Here is a 22480-nt window from a genome sequence, read left to right on the forward strand (position 1 = left end):
CCCCCCCCCCCCCCCCAAAAAAAATGGCAGAGTTGGCTATATCTGGGGGGGGGGGGGGACAATGCATTACTCTCTCCGGGGAAAAAACATTTAATGCTCCAAGCCTCCAATCTAATTCATGTCGGATAAAATGCCGTAAATAAATAGAAACTCTGAACGTTGAGCACCTGATTCCCATAACATGATGTCTGTTTTAGAAGCCCTTTACCAGGAGAAAAAAAATCTCTGCAGCAATAACAGGGTTAGGTGTCCCTATAACCAGCCCCTCCAAATAACACACTGATTGCAATTTATAACAAATTACTACTCTACGTATGAAAAGTTATTCCCTTATTATACTTTCTCTGTGTACATCCCTATACACAAGACGGCGTTATTTTTAAGAATTTAACTTTTTTTTTTTTTTTTTTTTACAGTATCCTCCCCACCCCACCTCACCTACCTATTACAGACCTCCTCCCCGATCCCCAGAGCCAGAGGGTCCCACTCCCAGCGCATACCTGAAGGCAGCGTCCCTGGTGGTCTAGTGGATTCTTCGTGGTAGGAAAGATCCCCAGTCTTTCCTGCCCACTGCCGGCGCTGACCCTCCTCCTACCACATCTTCTTTAAAATAGCTGCCAAGACTTACAAGGGCGGCCTCACAAGACATCTCTTTCCTCTTTCTTCCCTCCCCTCCATCTATATAAAGGTACAAAGAAACTATACCAAATTGTAAACAAACTCCTAGACACCAACTTAGTCACCACAACGAATACAGACATTCCACCTGCTGATAAACTTGCTAAATATTTCAATGAAAAAATTATAAACCTTCGCAACACGCTACCCCAAGACACCACTGACATCGAACATTTCCTCAATGAGCCGGACCCAGCTACTGAAGGATAACCGGCCGACCCGATTTGGCTGAACTACACCCTCCTCACCGTCGAAACGGTTACCCAAGCGATTAACAAGTTCTCCAACACCCACTGCAAACTAGACACCTGTCCCACAACGAATACAGACATTCCACCTGCTGATAAACTTGCTAAATATTTCAATGAAAAAATTGTAAACCTTCACAACACGCTACCCCGAGACACCACTGACATCGAACATTCCTCAATGAGCCGGACCCAGCTACTGAATGATACCCGGCCGACCAGATTTGGCTGAACTACGCACTTCTCACCGTCAAAACAGTTACCCAAGCGATTAACAAGTTCTCCAACACCCACTGCAAACTAGACACCTGTCCCAGCTATCTAATGAAATCTGCCCCTGACCGCTTCATAGCGGACCTCACATCCCACCTAAATTACATGCTTCAGCAAGGCCTCTTCCCCAAGGAAAATGGAAATATCCTACTCACCCTGATACCAAAAGACATGAAGAAAAAATCAAATGAAATCACCAACTACCGCCCAGTAGCATTGATCCCGCTAGTAATCAAACTGATGGAAAGCATGGCTACCAAGCCACTTTCAGACTATATGCATAAATTCTCATTACTACACGAATCATAGTCAGGCTTTCGCCCCCTCCACAGCATTGAAACAGTACTTCTCACTCTCCTAGCCAAGTTCAAGCAGGAAATAGCAACTGGCGGGAACATTCTTCTTTTCCAATTTGACATGTAAATCACAATATACTAATATGATTACTAGATAAGTGCGGGATAGGTGGAAATGTGCTTAGCTGGATCAAGGGCTTCCTAACCACAAGAACATATCAAGTAAAATCAAACTCTTGCATATCACCACCGTGGAAAGCGGACTGTGGAGTACCACAAGGATCACCCCTGTCACCGATCCTCTTCAACCTAATGATGACCCCATTGGCCAAGTCCTTAGCCACCCACAACCTCAACCCTTTCATATACGCAGACGATGTCATAGTATACATTCCGTACAAATCCAATCTGTCTGAAATAACCAACGAAATCAAGCTCAGCCTAAACACTGTGGGCTCATGGGCAAATGCATTCAAACTAAAACTCAACAAAGAAAAAACACATTGCCTCATCCTCTTATCCAAACATAGCACAGACAACCCTACAACTATTAACACCCCAGACTATTCCCTTCCCATATCAGACAGCCTGAAGATCCTCGGCGTTACAATAGACCGTAACCTAACGCTAGAGAGTCAAGTACCATCCACAACTAAGAAAATGTTCCACTGATTGTGGAAACTCAAATGCCTAAAGCAACTCTTCCCGTGGGAAACATTTTGCAACCTGGTACAATCAATGGTAATAAGCCACACAGACTATTGTAATGGAATTTATGCGGGATGCAAGGAACAGACCTTACAGAAACTCCAGACCGCTCAAAACTTCCGCAATACGACTCCCATTCGTGGCTGTGCCACACGAACTGTATCTTACCTAGCACCATTTTGTATTCTCATTGGAGTCTGCAAACGCCTCTCCAGTACCATGTAAGCCACATTGAGCCTAAAAATATGCGGGAAAATGTGGGATACAAATGTAACAAATAAATAAAATTAATATGCATCTCCTTCCTCTCATCCATCCATGTCCAGCTTTTTTTCCTCTCCCCCCTCCATGATCCATGTCCAGCATTTCTCCTCTCTCCTCCCCTCAATCCATGTTCATCTCACTTCTTCTCTCTTCCCTTCCCTCCGTTCATGTCCAACCCTTCTACTTCCTCTGTCTTCCCTCCCTCCCCTCCCCTCTATCCATGCCCAGCATTTCTCCTCTCTGCCTTCCCTGCCATCCGTGTGCATCTCCTTCCTCTCTTTCCTCCCCTCCAACATTTCTCCTCTCTTCCCTTCCCTCCACTCCATCCATGTCCAGCATTTCTCCTCTCTCCCCTCCCCTCCATCCATGTGCATCTCCTTCCTGTCTTCTCTCTTCTCCATCCAGGTTCAGCTTTTCTCCTGCCCTCCTCTCCATCTATCCATGTCCAGCAACTCTCCTCTCTCTCCCCTATCCTTCCCTCCCATCCATGTCCAGCGATTCTCCTTCGCCCTCCCCTCCCATCCATGTCCTGCGGTTCTCCTTTGCCCCCTATCCTCCCCTGTCCCCTCCCACCCATGTGCAGTGACTCACCCCAGCCTCCACCTGCCCCCGTTTTCAGCCCCCGAGACGAGCCAGTTCCAACCCCCAGCTCACCTGCCCGCCCTTAGCTCCCCGATAGCTCTCCTTTCCTTCCTGCCGCTGCCCTGCCTTTAAATATTTTATTTTACCTCGAGTCACGGTGCAGCCACTGAAAGCAGCAGGCTCGGGTCGCCTACAGCCTTCCCTTCCCTCTCAGTGTCCCGCCCTCTTTTGATGTATTTCCTGTTTCCACGAGGGCGGGACACTGAGAGGGAAGGGAAGGCTGAAGGTGAGCAGAGCCTGCTGCTTTCAGTGCCTGCGCCGTGACTCGAGGTAAAATAAAATATTTAAAGGCAGGGCGGCAGCAGGAAGGAAAGGAGGGCTATCGGGGAGCTTAGGGCGGGCAGGGGAGCTGACTCTGGGGAGTCTGTGACCCTGCAGCTCGCGGAGTGGGGGGAGGAGAGGCAAGCTGGCTCGTACTTCAACAACCAGATCGTGCGAGCCGGGTGCCAAAAATTTTAACAGCTGGCTACAACCGGCTTGTGCGATCCGGCTCCAGCACATCACTGGGTAGGAGGCAGATTGAACACCAGGATTTCACCTCAGTGATCACCCCAGTCCCTTGGTCAGATCATCACATGACATCAGTTGTTGGAAGAAGAGAATCAGTTTGGCAGGAAAGTTAAGGGTATGGTTTCACATATCTTTAGTGATTTTAGCACCATGGGAACAGAACAAGAGAGAACATTGGTCTTGGTTGAGAATTTTGGTAAAGCCAAGAGTATGGTATATAGCATTAAGCTGTACAGCTGACTTGAAACATAACTGTTTAGCAAAAAGGGAAAAGATCTTCATAGGTTATGGAAGCTCAAGCTTCCCAGTATGGGCCAGATGCTCGAAGCTTACTGGGCTTGTAACATTCCATTTTGACTGGTTTTAGACGGTTTTTCTCAAGCATTACTGTGTGCCTAATGCTCAAGGATTTTGGCGCTGCTTTTACTGTTGTCATAAGCAGTGACTGAAAAGTAGATGCACATGTATTAAAAGAACATTCCTTGTGATTTACAGATGTAGGGAATACCTACTTGTAATGTTTAAAATTTTCAGGAGGAAGTGACATCACCATACAACATGGCAGCATGAAAGACTCGCTCCGGGCGCAAACCCCCCCCCCCCCCCCCCCCCCCCCCCCCCCATTTCTGCAGATTTCAGGAACACTGCTTTTGCTAGCTAAAATACAAAGCCTCCTGGATGTAATCCTCTTCAAGAAAGTATGAGTAAATTGAGCGGAACAATAGATCTTTCCATTTTTGCTTACCCAGGATTTAAGGGCCTGCTACCACGAGGCCTACACCGCAATTGATAGCCATGGTGTATGAAGCAGATCCGATCCAAATGGACTTGTTTTTGGCAAGAAAGGAAGCGGAAGAAAACCCAAGTGAGCCTTTGCGGGAGATTAGAGGTTGACTTCGTGAAATCAAGACTGATTTAAAAGCAGTCCGGGAAGAACTAATGTGACACTGTGAGTGGACATACACCTTAAAATAGTGGACCTGGGACATAGAGTAGAGAACACAGATCAAAGAGTGGATGAACACGCTGAGATTTGGGCTAAGTTGTCCTCCCAACTCCAGGATCCTAAGGGCAGTTAATCTCACATTAACGGATAAACTAAAAGATATTGAAAACAGAAGTAGGCGTCACAATTTGAGATTCCACGAGATACCGGACACTCCAGCTTATACTGATTGTGAGAATGTACAATCTATTGCAAAGACGCTTTTGGGTCCGGAGGAGACCATATACATAGGATCTTGGGAACACCCCACAATAATAAACCGAAGGATATAGTTGCGTGTTTTACACATTTTAAAGTGAAGGAAAAAATTTTGCAAGCCGCAAGAATAGCTGAGAACTTACAATGGGATTCTTATCCAATCAAGACATATCAAGATTTAGCGGGCGCGACACTCGAGCAACGGATACAGCTGAGGCCTGTTATACAACAGAGGAGAGAATTGAAAATTCCATAAAAATGGTGCTACCCATTTGCATTGCAATTCTACAAAGAAGGTAAACACCAAATCCGCACACTAGAGGAAGGAAAAGAATTCTTCCCGGAATAATAGAAAAGGACAGAGACCCACGCTCGAAGGTGGTTAAACAGGTCACTGCAATGATTCCAAATTGGCAGTGTGTCTCAAAAGGTAGTGGATGGCTGAAACGGCAAGTCTCTACTAAAAATATGAACACTCAAACACTGGTTTCCCTGGTGCAGAGTTCAACACTTGAACTCTGCACCAGGGAAACCAGGTGGCATGATTTTGGTGATTGAGGTGGAGGGCATAATGTTATAGTTGTGTGGCACTGCTTTTTTTTTTTTTTTTTTTTAATTTATAAGACGTCTTTATTGAGTTTTGGAAAATCCCTGTACATAAAAACTGCATAAAATTAAGTAAACAACTTTCAGCATATATAAAGATATAGCCAAAAACATCCTCATCACGCGACACGTCTTAACTCTGCAAAACAGAACAATAACCATACAGAGTTCAAATCTACCATTAACTTTAACAATGACCTCATAGTTTTTGAGGTTTTTAATGAAATATCTCCCCCCCCCACATCCCACCCAACCAATCCTAAAGCCCTACCTCCCCTTCTTATCTCCCCCCCATAACCCTCCCCCTCTTACAGGTACAGTGGTTCAGGAAAGGCTCCCATATGGCTTCTCACGGCCCGTAATCTCTCCATTTCGCATATAAACCATAGCTTATTTAACCATCTTGTCAGAGGTGGGGCCTGTATGGATGTCCATTGACCAGCAATCACTAATCTCGCTGCCACCATTGCTTGCCTAAAAAGCAATGACTGAGACTTAGTAAGACCTGGCGGGTTTTTTTGCAAATAAAAAGAACTCATGGGGACCATTTGATAGACCTTCAAATCCAACTCTGCAATCTGTGTTGTATTGCCTTCCAAAAGGCCCTGATTTTAAAGCAAGTCCACCAAATATGTCCCATCGTACCCTTTTGACCACACCCACGCCAGCACAGTGATGAAACTCCAGGAAACATATGGTGCAACCTGGCAGGGGTTAAATACCAGCGGTATAGCACTTTAATTACATTCTCCTGAGAAGGGACGTAGATAGAGATCTTAGACTAATTATTTTCAAAAAAGGACCAATCACCCTCGTCAATATTCACCTCTAATTCCCGGTGCCATCGCTCTCTGTGAGCATGATTTGGGACCAATTGGCCACGAAGATGTGCATATAAACAGGTAATAAGACCCCTTGTAGTTTTGGAATCTTCACAGAGATCCTCAATAAACGTGTTTTCGCGCAATATAGCAACCTGGATTTCCTTTGAACAAAGAAAATGTCGCAACTGCAAGTACGCAAACATCTCCTTCTGCAAGATTTGATAATGTTCTTTCAGAGAATCAAAAGAGAGCAAATGTTCTTCGTCAAATAACTGACCCAAGGACACCAATCCCAAAGATCGCCACCGAGAAAAGGGCCCTGAGGGAACACCAGGAGGAAAAAGAGGGTTATTTGCTATCGGCGACAATTTAGATAACACCTCATCGGGCCTAACAAACAGTCCATCCCAGTAAAAGAATGTTGCCAGAATCGATGGACACAGGTCTTTACGTAAAGGCCTATGTGTACGGTGAAGCCATATCATGTCACTAAGCGGACAAGAGCCTACCTCTGCCTGTTCCAACGTCACCCACAACTTATGAGAATGATGATGATAGCACTCAAAAGCCGCTCGCGCTTGAGCTGCTTTATAATACCACAACACATTAGGGACTCCCAGTACCCCCCCCCCCCCTCCTCCTATCCTTATACAATAAAGCTCTCGGCAAGCGAGGGCACTTTTTATCCCAAACAAAGCGCACCAATTTATCTTGCACTCCCACCAGAAAACCCCTAGAAACCCTGATAGGTAGAGCTTGAAAAAGAGCAACCGCGGTAATACATTCATCTTCAAAACTGCAATTCTACCCAGCCATGACAAATCTGTAGTATCCCACCTCTCTGTCTCTATAAATAGCTCTCAAGAGCAGTGAATAATTGGCCGAAAATAGCTCCTAAAAGTTTGGTGTAACAGTTACTCCGAGGTAACCAGTGCCTTGCGTTACCCATTTAAAGGAAAAAGAATGTTGTAAGGATGCCAGCACCCGAGGAGAGATGCCTATGGCCAACACCTCCAACTTACATTTAATCTGAAACCTGAAACTGCAGAGTACAACAAATATTTAATCAAATTGGGTAGTGATAATAGTGGTTTTGTCAATGAAAGGAGTACATTGTCCGCAAAAAGCGCCAACTTATATTCCCTACCACCTACCTGTATACCTGATATGTTCGGGTCCGACCTAATGCACATCGCAAGCGTTCCATAACCAATGCAAATAACAATGGCGAGAGCGGACAACCCTGCTTAGTTACACGAGACAAGGAAAACATTTGAGAATTACCCCCATTAACCCGAACACATGCTCTAGGTTCAGTAGATAAAGCCCGGATCCATCTACAGAAGCCCGAACCAATCCCAAAACGATCCAACACTTCGAACATAAAAGGCTAATGGACTCAATCAAAGGCCTTTTCAACGTCTAAACAAACTTGGAGGTTTAATTTCTTAGTGACATGAAGCAGATTAACCATTTGGCAAATATTATCCATTGCTTGCCTATGTGGAATCAAACCCGTCTGATCTGGATGAATCAACTCAGGCATAACCATTGCAAGACGGTTGGCAAGTACCTTTGCTAAGATTTTTATATCCGAGTTTAATATAGAAATGGGACGATAAGCACAATCGGTCACATCCTTTCCAGGCTTAGGGATAACCGCTATCCAGGCTTCCATCATAGAGGGAGGAAACTCTCTGCCTACTAAGATCTCATTCATAATCTCAGTCAAAATGGGAGCCAATTCACCCCTGAAGGTTTTATAAAAATCATTGGGTAACCCATCCAGGCCAGGTGATTTCCCAATAGGAAAGAGCCTTGATTACCTTGGCTGCCTCCTCAACTATGACCTGCCCATCTAGAGTATCTATCTGAGCTTCTGAAAGTGCAGGAAAAGGACAAGGCAACAAGAAACTTTTTGTAGCTTCAGGGTTAGGCACAATATCTGAAGTATAAAGTGATTGATGATAAACCTCAAACATCTCCCGTGTCTGTTTTGAGTTAGTCACAGACTTACCCGCTCTATCTCACAATTTTAGTCCTGTCTACTCTTGACTGTCTCAATTTAACCGCCAGTGCCCTACTAGGTTTATTACTAAAGACGTAATGAGAATGCCGCTTCTGATCATTGAAGAACTTAACTGTTCTGTATAAATCTGATCTAACTTCAGACGTAGCGCTTGAATTTCCCTCAAGGTATTTACCGAATGCGAAGCTTTATGACTTTGAGAGTGAGTTCAGTTGCTTTAAATACTCAGCAACTGCTTTAAATACTCAGCAACCTCTGCCCTTTTCTGTCTAGCCCTAAAGCTAGTTTTTTTGGAGAAAGTAGCCTCTAAAGACCGCCTTGAGCGCGTCCCAAACTACCCCCAAAGAAGGCCCCGAGTCCACATGGAACTCCAAATAATCTTGTAGAGTCTTTCTATAACCTGCTAAAATTTCCTCCTCTTTGAGCAGAGTAGTATTCAAAGACCCTCTCCTCCCCACACAGCGATGGCAGACTAACCCAAATCGGCGCATGGTCAGATAAGGTAGCTGTTCCTATTTCTGATGCCCATCCGGCATGTGTTAGGGACACATCTACAAAGATGTAATCAATACGGGAATAAGTATCATGAGGATGTGAGTAGAATGAGTAGTCACAGATACCCAGATGAGAAATACGCCAGATATGCCCAGGTCTCTCACAAAACTGTTCAAAGCATGAGCTATCATAATATCAGCACCAGTAGGCACTCTCGACCTATCTACCACCGGGTGCAACGTAGCATTAAAGTCTCTTCCCCCCCCACACACACACACACTATCATTTTCCCCGACGGAGAGGAAGTAAAGTGTCCCACCAATTTGGACAAGAATCCTCCCTGCGCCTCGTTAGGAGCATATATAGAAGCCAATATTATAGTGGTATCGCCCAATATTACACTCAAAAGCAAAAATCGCCCCTCTCTGTCACGCTGTGTCTTCACCACCTGAAATTGCAGCAAGGAATGAAGCAATATAGCCATTCCCCGTTTCTTAGCTCCATCTAGCAAAGAGGCACAGAAAACAGATGGATATTGAGGATAGGCTAGAAACTTTTCATGGTCCCTTCTTAAATGTGTTTCCTGGAGAAATACCACCTGTGGTTTAAAATGTGTTAGTTCTCGAAACAAATTTCTGGCGTTTCTGTGGAGAGTTCAGGTCTTTCACATTATAGGACAAAAATTTCAGATCAGTGGACATGTCAAGTCTCTGTCAATCATACAGGTATCACATTTAGCAAACCCAGGGAGCCCCCCTGAACCACTGATTTCCCAGACAATATTCCCCCCCATAGAACTGTTCCTAGTGCTGGGCAGACTTGTACAGTCTGTGTCCTGAAAAAGACAGGTACAAATCAAGGTAAGGTATACACAAAAAAGTGGCACAGTGGGAGGTGGGGCTGGTGGTTGGGAGGCGGGGATAGTGCTGGGCAGACTTATACGGTCTGTGCCAGTGCTGATGGTGGGAGGCGGGGATAGTGCTGGGCAGACTTGTACGGTGTGTGCCCTGAAAAAGACAGGTACAAATAAAGGTAAGGTATACACAAAAAAGTGGCACATTTCTTGGGCAGACTGGATGGACCGTGCAGGTCTTTTTCTGCCGTCATCTACTATGTTACTATATTTGGGTGATGGATGGACATACCTGACTCAGTTCTAAAAACTGTGCTTTTAAAACCCAGAAAACCCAAAAAATACAATTTAGAGAGCATCAGTTTTTGCAATGAAGCTGCAATTTGACATTCCCTACATGGATCACTCTTGCCATAGCCTCTGCAAATAACTACCTTTCTGAAAATAAACCTTTGATTAAACCCATTAGCCAAGCTACTGGATAAGAGGGGTTTATAGGGCTGTAAATTTGCATTGTAACATTGCTTCCCAAATGCATTTTATTATACTACTGCAAAATTTTGTTCCATCTTACTGGCCCTTAGTACATCAAACTTGTTTGCTATTTCCTATGATAGTGCCAATCCTAAGCCTAGAAAAAGGAAGGTTGGGGAAGGGCTAATTACCTATCCCTGTAAAAGCTAAAAAGACTACAGAAACAGGAAACGTATCAAAACAATGTTAGTCAACAAGACTGACTCCACTACCACCATGAGACCTTGTAGTGAAGGAAGCACATTGAATGTCGGAGTATTTTAGACTTGGACTGTATGATGACCAAGGTCAAAGCCAAAAGGAGGCCTTGGTTTGGAATTCAGTACTAAGGCACAGTCCCCCACCAAGATTGGATGCTGGAATTTATACACATTGATGGAAACAACAAAATATATGCAGTTGATTAAGGAAATGAATCAGTATTGCCTTTACATTCTTAGTGTAAGTGAAGCAAGATGGAGAGACATTAACAAGAGAACTACTGATGGGATAACAATATAGTCTGGAAGGAAAACTGGGGCACACATTCAAGGTGTTGCAATCTTCATGTCATCAGCTGCGGCTAAGATAGAATGGAAAACAATAACTGAGAAACTAATTACATCTAGATATGACTCAGCATAGTAAATCACAATTTATACAATGCCAAGTCCTGAAACATGACTTTTTGATAAATGCCAAAGTTGGGAAAGGACAATGGGAAATGCCAGTGTAGGAATGCAGAATAACAGCAAACAATTTGTTCAGTTGTGTCAACTGAATAACTTTGTTATTGATGACCCACAGTTCTCACATAAAGACATTCATAAAGTGTCACATGGCGCACACCTGACGAGCAATATAAAAATCAGATCATGTAGCAGTCTGAGGAAGATAGATCAGATCACTGCATTTTGTCTGATCCTATAGAGGAGCTGATTTACACAGCAACCAGTATGTAGTGGTTGCAAAAATGCATTTCATGCTTGAGTACAGAAATCAAAGGACACTATCAAATACAATATCAGTAAACCGAAGGACCAGCTGAATGCAGAAGACCTCCGAATAGTAAATGTTACACCACCATGTCCTCAGAGTCGGTTAAGACAGTATAGCAAGTTCAAAATAAACTTAAACATTAGAGAAAATGGGCTGAAGAAAATGCTTCAAATAGCAGAAAAAGAAGCACAAGAAGACTTCAAAACATTGTATCACATAATCCGTTAACAGGAACAAATGGGAAAAAAAAGTACTATTTGTTAAAGTCAGTAAAGTCGTGAACAAAGTCCAACATTGGGAAGAACATTTGAAGGAAATAGTAAACTGCCCAAAGCCTGAAACATTAGACCAGCTGATTGCTGAAACAACAACAGGGCTTCAGATAACATACCGAGCCATTTATAATGGACAAGGTAATCAAAGCTGTTAAGAGTAAGAAATGGAAAATCGCCAGGATTAGACTTCTGTTTCAGAACTCTTGAAGAGAAGATCAAATTAAATGATAGAATGAATACTGTGATTTGTGTAATGCAGCATAGGAAAGGGGAAAATACCACATGACTGGAAGAAAGGTATAGTTGTAAGGCTGTCAAAGAAAAACTATTTCTCCGAGGACAAACATGCTGCTTGTTCTCACGACTGGGTTGACGTCCACGGCAGCCCCCATCAACCGGAACAAAACTTTGCGGGCGGTTCCGCACGCAGGGCACGCCCACCGCGCATGCACGGCCATCTTCCCGCCTGTGCGTGACCGTTCCCGCTCAGTTTTTTTCGATTCCGCGCTGGAGAGAGACGTGCTATCGTTTCTCTCTCTGTCAGCCCCGGAAACCGGATTGCGGCCTAGCCGCGAGTTTTTCTTCGAGGTTTTTCTCTTTGTGCGCGTTCGCGCTTCGTTTTTTCCCTAAAAAAAAAAAAAGTTTGTCCCCTCGTCGTCTTTAGCGGGGGCGCCTCGTTGCGGCCTTGTGACCGCACGGTCGTTTTCTTTTCGGGTATGCTTTTCACCGCCACCATAGACGACTTTGATTTCGCCGATGCGATTTTTTCGTCGATGTCCTCGAAGGTCCTGAGCGGATTCAAGAAGTGTGGTCGGTGCGGCCGGCAGATCTCGCAAACCGATATCCACGCTTGGTGCCTCCAGTGCCTTGGGCCGAAGCATAATACCAAGACGTGCACCTTGTGTCTCGGCTTGCGGAAGCGGACACAGGTGGCGAGGCAAGTTCTACGGGACCGTCTTTTTGGAACTTGTGCCGGCCCCTCGACGGCATCGGTGTCGACGGCCGGATCTTCGGTACCGGTACCGATGTCGACGAAATCGGCACCGACGATGGCATCGACCCCAGGAGTACAGGTACCGTTGGCCCGCCGGTCTGCCGGCGATGGCAGGGGTGAGCGGCCGCGTGGGCAATCGGCCCCGGCCACTCCCTCTGCACAGGGCCATCGGGACCGAACCCTGTCAGACCCGATTCCTCGAGGCCGGGGGGGTTCTACCTCCTCTTCATCTCTGCCACCCAACGCCGATGACGGGCACCGTAAGAAACCGAAAAAGCATCGGCATCGGTCGCCCACGGCGCATGGGACCACCAGCTCCGGCGCCTCCAGAGATGATTTGACGCCGAGGAAGCGGCAGTGCCGAGAGGAGCGTTCCCCCTCGGTCGAAGAGGTGTCGCTGCGTCTCCATGGGTGCTTCGGTACCGTCTCCTGGACCCGAGCAGCTTCCGACACCCGCACCGGCCCCCCTGCCTTTCCCGGCAGCGGACCTTAACGAGTGCCTCCGAGCCATCCTTCCTGGGATTATGGAAGGGCTGATGTGCCAGGCTTTGCCGGCGCCGGTGGTGCTTGCGCCCCCGGCGCCATTGATGGAGGCGCCGGTGTGCTCCAGCCCGATGCCGAGGCCTCCGACACCGAAGCCGCTTGCGGCACCGGTGTCGACCGCCACGCAGGTGGAATCCCCGTCGATGGAGGGAGCTTCATCCCCGCCGACGCGGGAGTCCACCGCTCAACGCCATCATCGAGGACGTGGTTCCTCGCAGTCGAGACAGGCCCGGTTTAGGTCAGAGCTGCAAGAGCTCATGTCCGACACTGATGAAGAGGCCTCGTGGGGGGAGGAGGAGGACCCCAGATATTTCTCCTCAGAAGAGTCTGAGGGCCTTCCCTCCGACCCCACTCCTTCACCGGAGAGGAAGCTCTCACCACCTGAGAGCCTCTCCTTTGCCTCCTTTGTCAGGGACATGTCTATATGCATTCCCTTCCCCGTGGTCTCTGTGGATGAGCCGAGGGCTGAGATGCTCGAGGTCCTCGACTATCCATCACCACCTAGAGAGTCTTCCACGGTGCCGTTGCACAATGTCCTCAAAGAGACACTGCTTCGGAACTGGCTGAAGCCATTATCTAATCCCACCATCCCCAAGAAAGCGGAGTCCCACTACAGGATCCACTCTGACCCAGAGTTGATGTGGCCCCAATTGCCTCATGACTCGGCGGTCGTGGACTCTGCTCTCAAGAGAGCACGGAGTTCGAGGGATACCACCTCGGCGCCCCCGGGGTGGGAGTCTCGCACTCTGGACTCGTTTGGGAGGAAGTCCTACCAATCTTCCATGCTCGTGACCTGCATCCAGTCATTCCAGCTCTACATGAGCATTCACATGCGGAACAATGTGAAGCAACTGGCGGACATGGTCGACAAGCTCCCTCCGGAGCAGTCCAGGCCTTTTCAGGAGGTGGTCAGGCAGCTGAAGGCGTGCAGAAAATTCCTGTCCAGGGGTATCTATGACACCTGTGATGTGGCATCCCGAGCTGCGGCCCAAGGTGTAGTGATGCACAGACTCTCCTGGCTGCGTGCCTCTGACCTGGACAACCGCACCCAGCAAAGACTGGCGGATGTCCCTGGCCGGGGGGATAACATCTTTGGTGAGAAGGTCGAGCAGTTGGTGGACCAACTTCACCAGCGGGAAACCGCTCTCGACAAGCTCTCCCACCGGGCTCCTTCAGCATCCACCTCAACAGGTGGACGTTTTTTTCCGGGCCAGGCAGGCTGCGCCCTACGCCTACAACAAGCGTAGGTACTCCCAGCCGGCCCGAAGGCCTCCTCAGGCACAGGGACAGTCCCAGCGCGCTCGTTCCCGTCAACAGCGTGCGCCTAAGCAGCCCCTGGCGCCTCCACAGCAAAAGTTGGGGACGGGTTTTTGACTGGATCCATGGGAACATAGCCGCCATCAAAGTGTCCGTACCGGACATCCTGCCGGTCGGGGGGAGGTTGAAAGCTTTTCACCAAAGGTGGCCGCTGATAACCTGCGACCAGTGGGTTCTCCAAATAGTCCGGTGCGGATACACCCTGAATTTGGCCTCCACTCCACCAAATTGCCCGCCGGGAGCCCAATCCTTCAGCTCCCATCACAAGCAGGTACTTGCAGAGGAACTCTCCGCCCTTCTCAGCGCCAATGCGGTCGAGCCCGTACCATCCGGGCAGGAAGGGCAGGGATTCTATTCCAGGTACTTCCTTGTGGAAAAGAAAACAGGGGGGATGCGTCCCATCCTAGACCTGAGAGGCCTGAACAAATACCTGGTCAAAGAAAAGTTCAGGATGCTTTCCTTGGGCACCCTTCTACCAATGATTCAGAAAGACGATTGGCTATGTTCCCTGGATTTAAAGGACGCTTATACTCACATCCCGATACTGCCACCTCACAGACAGTATCTCAGATTCCGTCTGGGGACACGGCATTTTCAGTATTGTGTGCTGCCCTTTGGGCTCGCCTCTGCACCACGGGTGTTCACGAAGTGTCTCGTGGTGGTTGCGGCGTATCTACGCAAGCTGGGAGTGCATGTGTTCCCGTATCTCGACGATTGGCTGGTCAAGAAACACCTCAGAGGCAGGGGCTCTCCGGTCCATGCTGTGCAGTATTCACCTCCTGGAGCTGCTGGGGTTTGTGATAAATTACCCAAAGTCCCATCTCCAGCCAGTCCAATCTCTGGAATTCATAGGAGCTCTGCTGAATTCACGGATGGCTCAGGCCTTTCTTCCCGAAGCGAGGGCCCACAACCTCCTGTCCCTCGCTTCCCAGGCCAGAGCGTCTCAGCAGGTCACAGCTCGGCAGATGTTGAGACTCCTGGGTCATATGGCCTCCACTGTTCATGTGACTATGGCTCGTCTTCACATGAGATCTGCTCAATGGTCCCTAGCTTCCCGGTGGTGCCAAGCCACCAGGAATCTAGAAGATGTCATCCGCCTGTCCCCCAGTTGTCGCAATTCGCTGCACTGGTGGACACTTCGGACCAATTTGACCCTGGGACGTCCATTCCAAATTTTGCAGCCCACGAAGGTGCTGATGACGGATGCATCTCGCCTATGGGGAGCTCATGTCAATGGGCTTCACACCCAGGGACTGTGGTCCCTCCAGGAACAAGATCTTAAGATCAACCTCCTGGAGCTCTGAGCGGTCTGGAACGCACTGAAGGCCTTCAGAGATTGGCTGTCCTATCAAATTATCCAAATTCGGACAGACAATCAGGTTGCAATGTATTACATCAACAAGCAGGGGGGCACCGGATCTCGCCCCCTGTGTCAGGAAGCCGTCGGGATGTGGCATTGGGCCTGCCAATTCGGCATGCTTCTCCAAGCCACATACCTGGCAGGCGTAAACAACAGTCTGGCCGACAGACTGAGCAGAGTCATGCAACCGCACGAGTGGTCGCTTCATTCCAGAGTGGTATGCAAGATCTTCCGAGAGTGGGGCACTCCCTCGGTGGACCTTTTCGCCTCTCAGACCAACGACAAGCTACCTCTGTTCTGTTCCAGACTACAGGCACACGGCAGACTAGCGTCAGATGCCTTTCTCCTCCATTGGGGGACCGGCCTCCTGTATGCTTATCCTCCCATACCTTTGGTGGGGAAGACCTTACTGAAGCTCAAGCAAGACCACGGCACCATGATTCTGATAGCGCCTTTTTGGCCCCGTCAGATCTTGTTCCCTCTACTTCTGGAGTTGTCCTCCGAAGAACCGTGGAGATTGGAGTGTTTTCCGACTCTCATTTCGCAGAACGACGGAGCGCTTCTGCACCCCAACCTTCAGTCTCTGGCTCTCACGGCCTGGATGTTGAGGGCGTAGATTTTTGCTTCGTTGGGCTTGTCTGAGGGTGTCTCCCGGGTCTTGCTTGCCTCTAGAAGGGATTCCACTAAGAAGAGTTACTTTTTCAAGTGGAGGAGGTTTGTCGTTTGGTGTGAGAGCAAGGCCCTAGAACCTCGTTCTTGCCCTGCACAGAACCTGCTTGAATACCTTCTGCACTTATCAGAGTCTGGTCTCAAAACCAACTCAGTAAGGAATCATCTTAGTGCGATTAGTGCTTACCATCATCGTGTAGAGGGTAAAGCCATCTCTGGAGAGCCTTTAGTCGTTCGATTTATGAGAGGCTTGCTTTTGTCAAGGCCCCCTGTCAAGCCTCCTGCAGTGTCATGGGATCTCAATGTCGTCCTCACCCAGCTGATGAAACCTCCTTTTGAGCCACTGAATTCCTGCCAACTGAAGTACTTGACCTGGAAGGTCATTTTTTGGTGGCAGTTACTTCAGCTCGCAGAGTCAGTGAGCTGCAGGCCCTGGTAGCTCATGCTCCGTATACCAAATTTCATCATAACAGAGTAGTACTCCGCACTCGCCCTAAGTTCCTGCCAAAGGTGGTGTCGGAGTTCCAGCTTAACCAGTCAATTGTCTTGCCAACATTCTTTCCCAGACCACATACCCGCCCTGCTGAACGTTAGTTGCACACATTGGACTGCAAGCGAGCGTTGGCCTTCTATCTGGAGCGGACACAGCCCCACAGACAGTCCGCCCAATTGTTTGTTTCTTTTGACCCCAATAGGAAAGGGGTCGCTGTCGGGAAACGCACCATCTCCAGTTGGCTAGCAGATTGCATTTCCTTCACTTACGCCCAGGCTGGGCTGGCTCTTGAGGGTTATGTCATGGCTCATAGTGTTAGATCCATGGCAGCGTCAGTGGCCCACTTGAAGTCAGCCACTATTGAAGAGATTTGCAAGGCTGCGACGTGGTCATCTGTCCACACATTCACATCACATTACTGCCTCCAGCAGGATACCCGACGAGACAGTCGGTTCGGGCAGTCAGTGCTGCAGAATCTGTTTGGGGTTTGAATCCAACTCCACCCTCCAGGACCCGATTTTATTCTGTTCAGGCTGCACTCTCAGTTAGTTGTTCTTCGTAGGTCAATTTCTGTTATGCCCTCGCCGTTGCGAGGTTTAAATTGACCTGGGTTCTTGTTTTGAGTGAGCCTGAGAGCTAGGGATACCCCAGTCGTGAGAACAAGCAGCCTGCTTGTCCTCGGAGAAAGCGAATGATACATACCTGTAGCAGGTGTTCTCCGAGGGCAGCAGGCTGATTGTTCTCACCTACCCTCCCTCCTCCCCTTTGGAGTTGCGTTTTACTCATTCCTTTGCTTGTCATTCAACTGAGCGGAAACGGTCGCGCACGGGCGGGAAGACGGCCGCACATGAGCGGTGGGCGTGCCCTGCGTGCGGGACTGCCCGCGAAGTTTTGTTCCGGTTGGTGGGGGCTGCCGTGGACGTCAACCCAGTCGTGAGAACAATCAGTCTGCTGTCCTCGGAGAACACCTGCTACAGGTATGTATCATTCGCTTTATTGGACTACAATAATTGCAAAGGAATTATCGGTGCCCAAAAAAGGTGAAATGATTCATAGCCAGCTTTTAGACTCAGCTGGATACCTTACTATGTGAAGAACAAGCAGAGCTCAGGACCAACAGATCTGTGCAGACCAAATTTTCACACTACACAGAAAATTAGAAAGTATTCTTGAGTATAAAATCCCTGTGGTTTATAAATCTTGTGGATTTGGAAAACACATTTGGCAGCATCAGCCAAGACCTTATGGGCTATCGTGAAATCATATGGAATACCTGCCAAGTTCATCAGTTATCAATAATTTGTATGAGAAAAGTAAATGCTGTGTCAGATTGGAAGATGGTTATGGTTTAAAATAGTAACTTGGGTGAAGCAAAGTTGTGTATTGTCAACATTGTTGTTCAGCTTAGCCATGAACTGGTTAATACAGAATGCAGTAGGAATTAAAAAGTACAAGAATCGCATGACTTGGATCCTACAAATGTGGCTTTGGTGAGTTCTCTTTGGGCAGTGCAGACCAGATCAGCACTGTATTTTGTCCTACACATGTTCATGTCAATATTCAGAAACAAAACATGTAGGAGATATGAAACATGCAATGTAGATGTTGAAGTTATGTCCAGTGGTGCTATATGTATACCTAGCACCGCTGAATACGCCAGCATAGTTTATATGTATATATGTAAGTAAACTAATAAGCACTGAATGTATAAGCTATACATGTAAGACCCTGAACATCTATGCTGTTCCTATTATATGTTTGGTTCAGACAGCCAAGTTTTATACCTGGTTTTTCCACATTTGAGCCATACTTTGTGTTATGTTTTATGTAAAGTATACAAAACAAAATAAAGGAATTCAATTTTTTAAACTAGGAAAGCCTATCCCACACGCACAAAGGGCATGCACACTACCTGTTCCTCAATATAATCCATCTTAAGTTGTAGCATCTTAAAATTCCCTACTATATACCCTCAAATGCCTGTATACAAAAATGAGTTTTTAACACTAACTTTTTTGGTTCTGCCTCTCCACTTAATGATTTTGGCAGATTATTTCAAAAGAATGGTGCTAACCAAAGGAAAGCTCTCTTCCTAGTTCAATCACCAGATGCTCTAGTATGATGTGGCATGACCATCCTCTGGTCTTGTAAGGACCTCAGTAGTCTTGATGGTATATAAGGAGTACCTAATGAGCATTACTTTGAAAGTTGTTGTTTATAAAAAGCACTATGGGCTATTTTTCAAAATTGTAAAATTAATCCTAAAAGAAAGAGGCAGCCAATGATAATACTTATACAGTATTACTTATACAATGTGATAGGCAAGGCCTGTAAATACAATCATAACAGCCAAATTGCTATACTTTGCAGTGTCTGCTAATGTTTTAAATTTACTTTTGTGATGCTGGGCATAACTCATATTTCCATAATCTAGCATCAGTGTACGCCTTCCTGTATCTACTGGATATCCGCCCCTGTTTATAATTTATACAGTTTTATTCCCCCCACCCAGAACTCACTAACCCCAAACATTATACATGCATCTGAAAATACCTATAACACTTAAGGAGGAAATGCTATAACGGGGCATCCAGAGTGCATGTATTAGGCACCTATGTTCATTTATAGAATACTAGCATAACTGGGTATGTATATGACTGAAATCTAGGCACCATCATATGCCAGCTATTTAGCTGGTGTAAGTGAAAGCGCCTAAATGCCACACAATATACATAACTTAAAATATTCTGTAAGTCCTGCCCATACTAATTTGGCCAAGACTAAAAAAAAAAAAGATGGAAATATTCCTGGATAACTGTGAACAAAGACTTGAATGTACCAGATCCTATCCCTGATTCCCAGTCTCTCCTGGAAGACCATAGGAGCAGGAGGAAAACTGGTGGTTCAGAGGAGATCTTAAGTGAATAGGACATACTGTTTGAAAACTTAATGTTTGTTTTCTTTATTTTAGGTGGACAGTGCAATGTCTTTGATCCAAGCTGCCAAGAATTTGATGAATGCTGTAGTACAGACTGTGAAAGCTTCCTACGTGGCATCAACTAAATATCAAAAATCTCAAGGCATGGCATCCTTGAACCTTCCAGCGGTGTCCTGGAAGATGAAGGCTCCAGAGAAGAAGCCACTGGTGAAGCGAGAAAAGCAGGATGAAACACAAACAAAAATTAAAAGGGCATCTCAGAAAAAGCATGTGAATCCTGTGCAAGCTCTGAGCGAATTTAAGGCTATGGAGAGCATTTAAGAGCAAATCTGCCTTTTGAACTTCTAATCCACTGCTTACTGTTTCTAAAGTTTACTTTTCATTAAAATATATTTACATAATATAATTTTAACTTTTTTCCTCTAGTTTACATGTCAATTTGGGTTGAGTTTGCAAACTGAAAGTACCTGAGATCATAAAAAACTTTTTAGGATTTTGGGGGAGGGATATATTTGTAGTTCATACTTTTTAAGACTAGCTGCAAGAAACAATATTACCTAACCAAAGATAAGCTCAAGATTTTATCACTAAGCGTTAAAACTATATATTTGCCTTATATTTTTCCATGATTTTAGCTTCTATGCTGATATTGAAGAGGTTGAGGTCATTCAGTTTTATCATGCACAATTAAAAATAGGTGACTCACTAGTGATGATGAGTTTTTGGGGTTTTTTTGCTTTGGATGTTTCCAATACATAATATTGGGAAAAGTGGTCTGTCAGTGGTCTCCTCTGTAGAACAATAATAAATCTGTGTGTCTTCCCCAAGCATAAATACTTTTTATATTGGGGTTTCAGAAACGAGCCATAAAGTAATAGAATTTAGTTAAATGCATAACACATCAAAAAGGAAAACTGATTACTGTTTTTGACACAAGACAAAAAACTGTAATGCTTGGTCACAAATTACTAATGTACTTTGCCATGGGACTTCAATAAACTTTATCAAACAAACAACTTTATCATTCAAATGTGAATGCATTATCATACTCCTATCTAATAATTGCTATACAGTATGCCTTAGACCTACAAAAAAAGCCCAACCCTCTGAAATGTTCAGTCAGGCAATAAGGTAGACATCTTTTGATTGTAATTGGCACAAATGATAAATTTGGCTGTTTTCTCATTTAAGTGCTATTTAAACTTTTTTTCTTACTCCGGAGGGAAAGACACATTAAATTATACAGGGCAGAGATGTGTTTGTTTTTCATATGGCAGTTTATTATGTGTCAGCCACTTTGAACACTGTCTGTGGAGAAAGGAGCAATATATACTGTAAGAACCCAGTATAATGTATATCTTCACCCTCAGGTGCCCATATACCGTTGTAGACATATGTTGTCCAATATGCAACAGCAGAGAATGGGTCGTCTTCAAAATATGTATTTTCAGGCATTCCAAAGTTCAGTATCAAAACTACCATAATTGAGGAAAAGAACTAAAAGAAAAAGGTATGGCAGAGCAATTATTGGAGTTTTTTGTGGAAAACAGAATATTACATAACTGTCAAGCATGTTTCTGTCCATAGTACCAAAATTTAACCTCTGTTTTGGACGATTTGTCACTTATTTGGTAAGGGACAAAGTGCAGTTCTTACGTTTTAGATGTCAAGTCAGCTACAGCATTTGATGTGGTTAATCATCAGGCTTGCAAGCTTTGAAAATTGAGATTGGGGGGATGTACAGAGCTGATTCTGGTCATTTTTAGAAAAGGTTTCACCTCAGTCATGGGTGAAAGACCATAGATTTTATGAGAGAGACTTCCATACACTTGCCTGTACCGCATGCAGATCTCATTGTGGGTTTCCTGAAAACCTGACTGGCTGGGGTGCGTCCAGGAACCAAGTTTGGGAACCACTGGCCATAGAATCTTGCAAGCCTCTTTGGTGCCATATTTAGGTTTTTTTTGTTTGGGTTTTGTTTTTCGCTTGTTGCATTTTTATGAGAGGTGCTTGATTGTGAGTGTTATATATAGTTGCTTAAATTTTAGTTCCTGTGGCAGCTGAAAATACAGGGAGTATTAGAATTGGTGGGTAAATAGTTCAGTAAACAAGAATTTGAAATTTGAATTTAAGACAAACTAAACTTTTATTCTCCAAGATGTTGCAGTCCAGATTGGGGAGAAGCTTGAGTAGCTCTTCAGAAATCTGTGTGTAACTTAGCAGTACAGATGAGTTCACAGTTAAAATGGAATGATTGTATTTGTAGATAGTACGGGGATCCCTTGGATTGCTTTGCATGATTAGGCAGTTCTGACAGCTAATGTGGAGTTCCACAGGGCTCCTCTCTTTCACCTATTTTTGTTTATATACATGCCCCTTTGGGGATGTTTTACAAGAGCTACATGAATATTACTCTTTATGCAGATGACATGCTATTTCTGGTTCCTGCGGCTGCTGGTTTCTATAGAACAATTTCTAAGATTGATTGTGTAGAGAGTGTTGAAAATTGAAGCTTGACCCGTGGCTTGAAATTAAGGAAAACACAAGGTTATTAGGGTTGAGTAACTCAGAATTAGGTCATGTTGATGAAATAATTAATCTTGGGCACTTTGGACTCCATGCTCATGTTTAGAGCCTCAAGTCAATCATTATGTTCATCAGTTATGAACAATACATTCACATTTCTGTGAAGATCACTTCTCATAATATATGTTTATTATGAGAGTAGGTTGAGGCAGTTTACAAATAA

General features: G+C 45.7%; 1 protein-coding gene across 2 annotated transcripts in view; it reads left to right on the forward strand.

The window, feature by feature from the left end:
• Positions 1 to 21225, forward strand: part of CTNNA1 (catenin alpha 1) — a 449363-nt gene extending 428138 nt beyond the window's left edge. For both annotated transcript variants that reach the window (XM_030212635.1, XM_030212634.1), the window contains one exon: positions 19765 to 21225. In XM_030212635.1, the coding sequence (XP_030068495.1) occupies positions 19765 to 20052 (288 nt within the window). In that variant the 3' untranslated portion in view covers positions 20053 to 21225. The remainder of the gene's footprint in view (positions 1 to 19764) is intronic.
• The last annotated feature ends 1255 nt before the right edge of the window (positions 21226 to 22480 follow it).

The sequence above is a fragment of the Microcaecilia unicolor genome, chromosome 8 (genome assembly GCF_901765095.1).
Source record: "Microcaecilia unicolor chromosome 8, aMicUni1.1, whole genome shotgun sequence".
NCBI classification, from domain to species: Eukaryota; Metazoa; Chordata; class Amphibia; order Gymnophiona; family Siphonopidae; genus Microcaecilia; species Microcaecilia unicolor.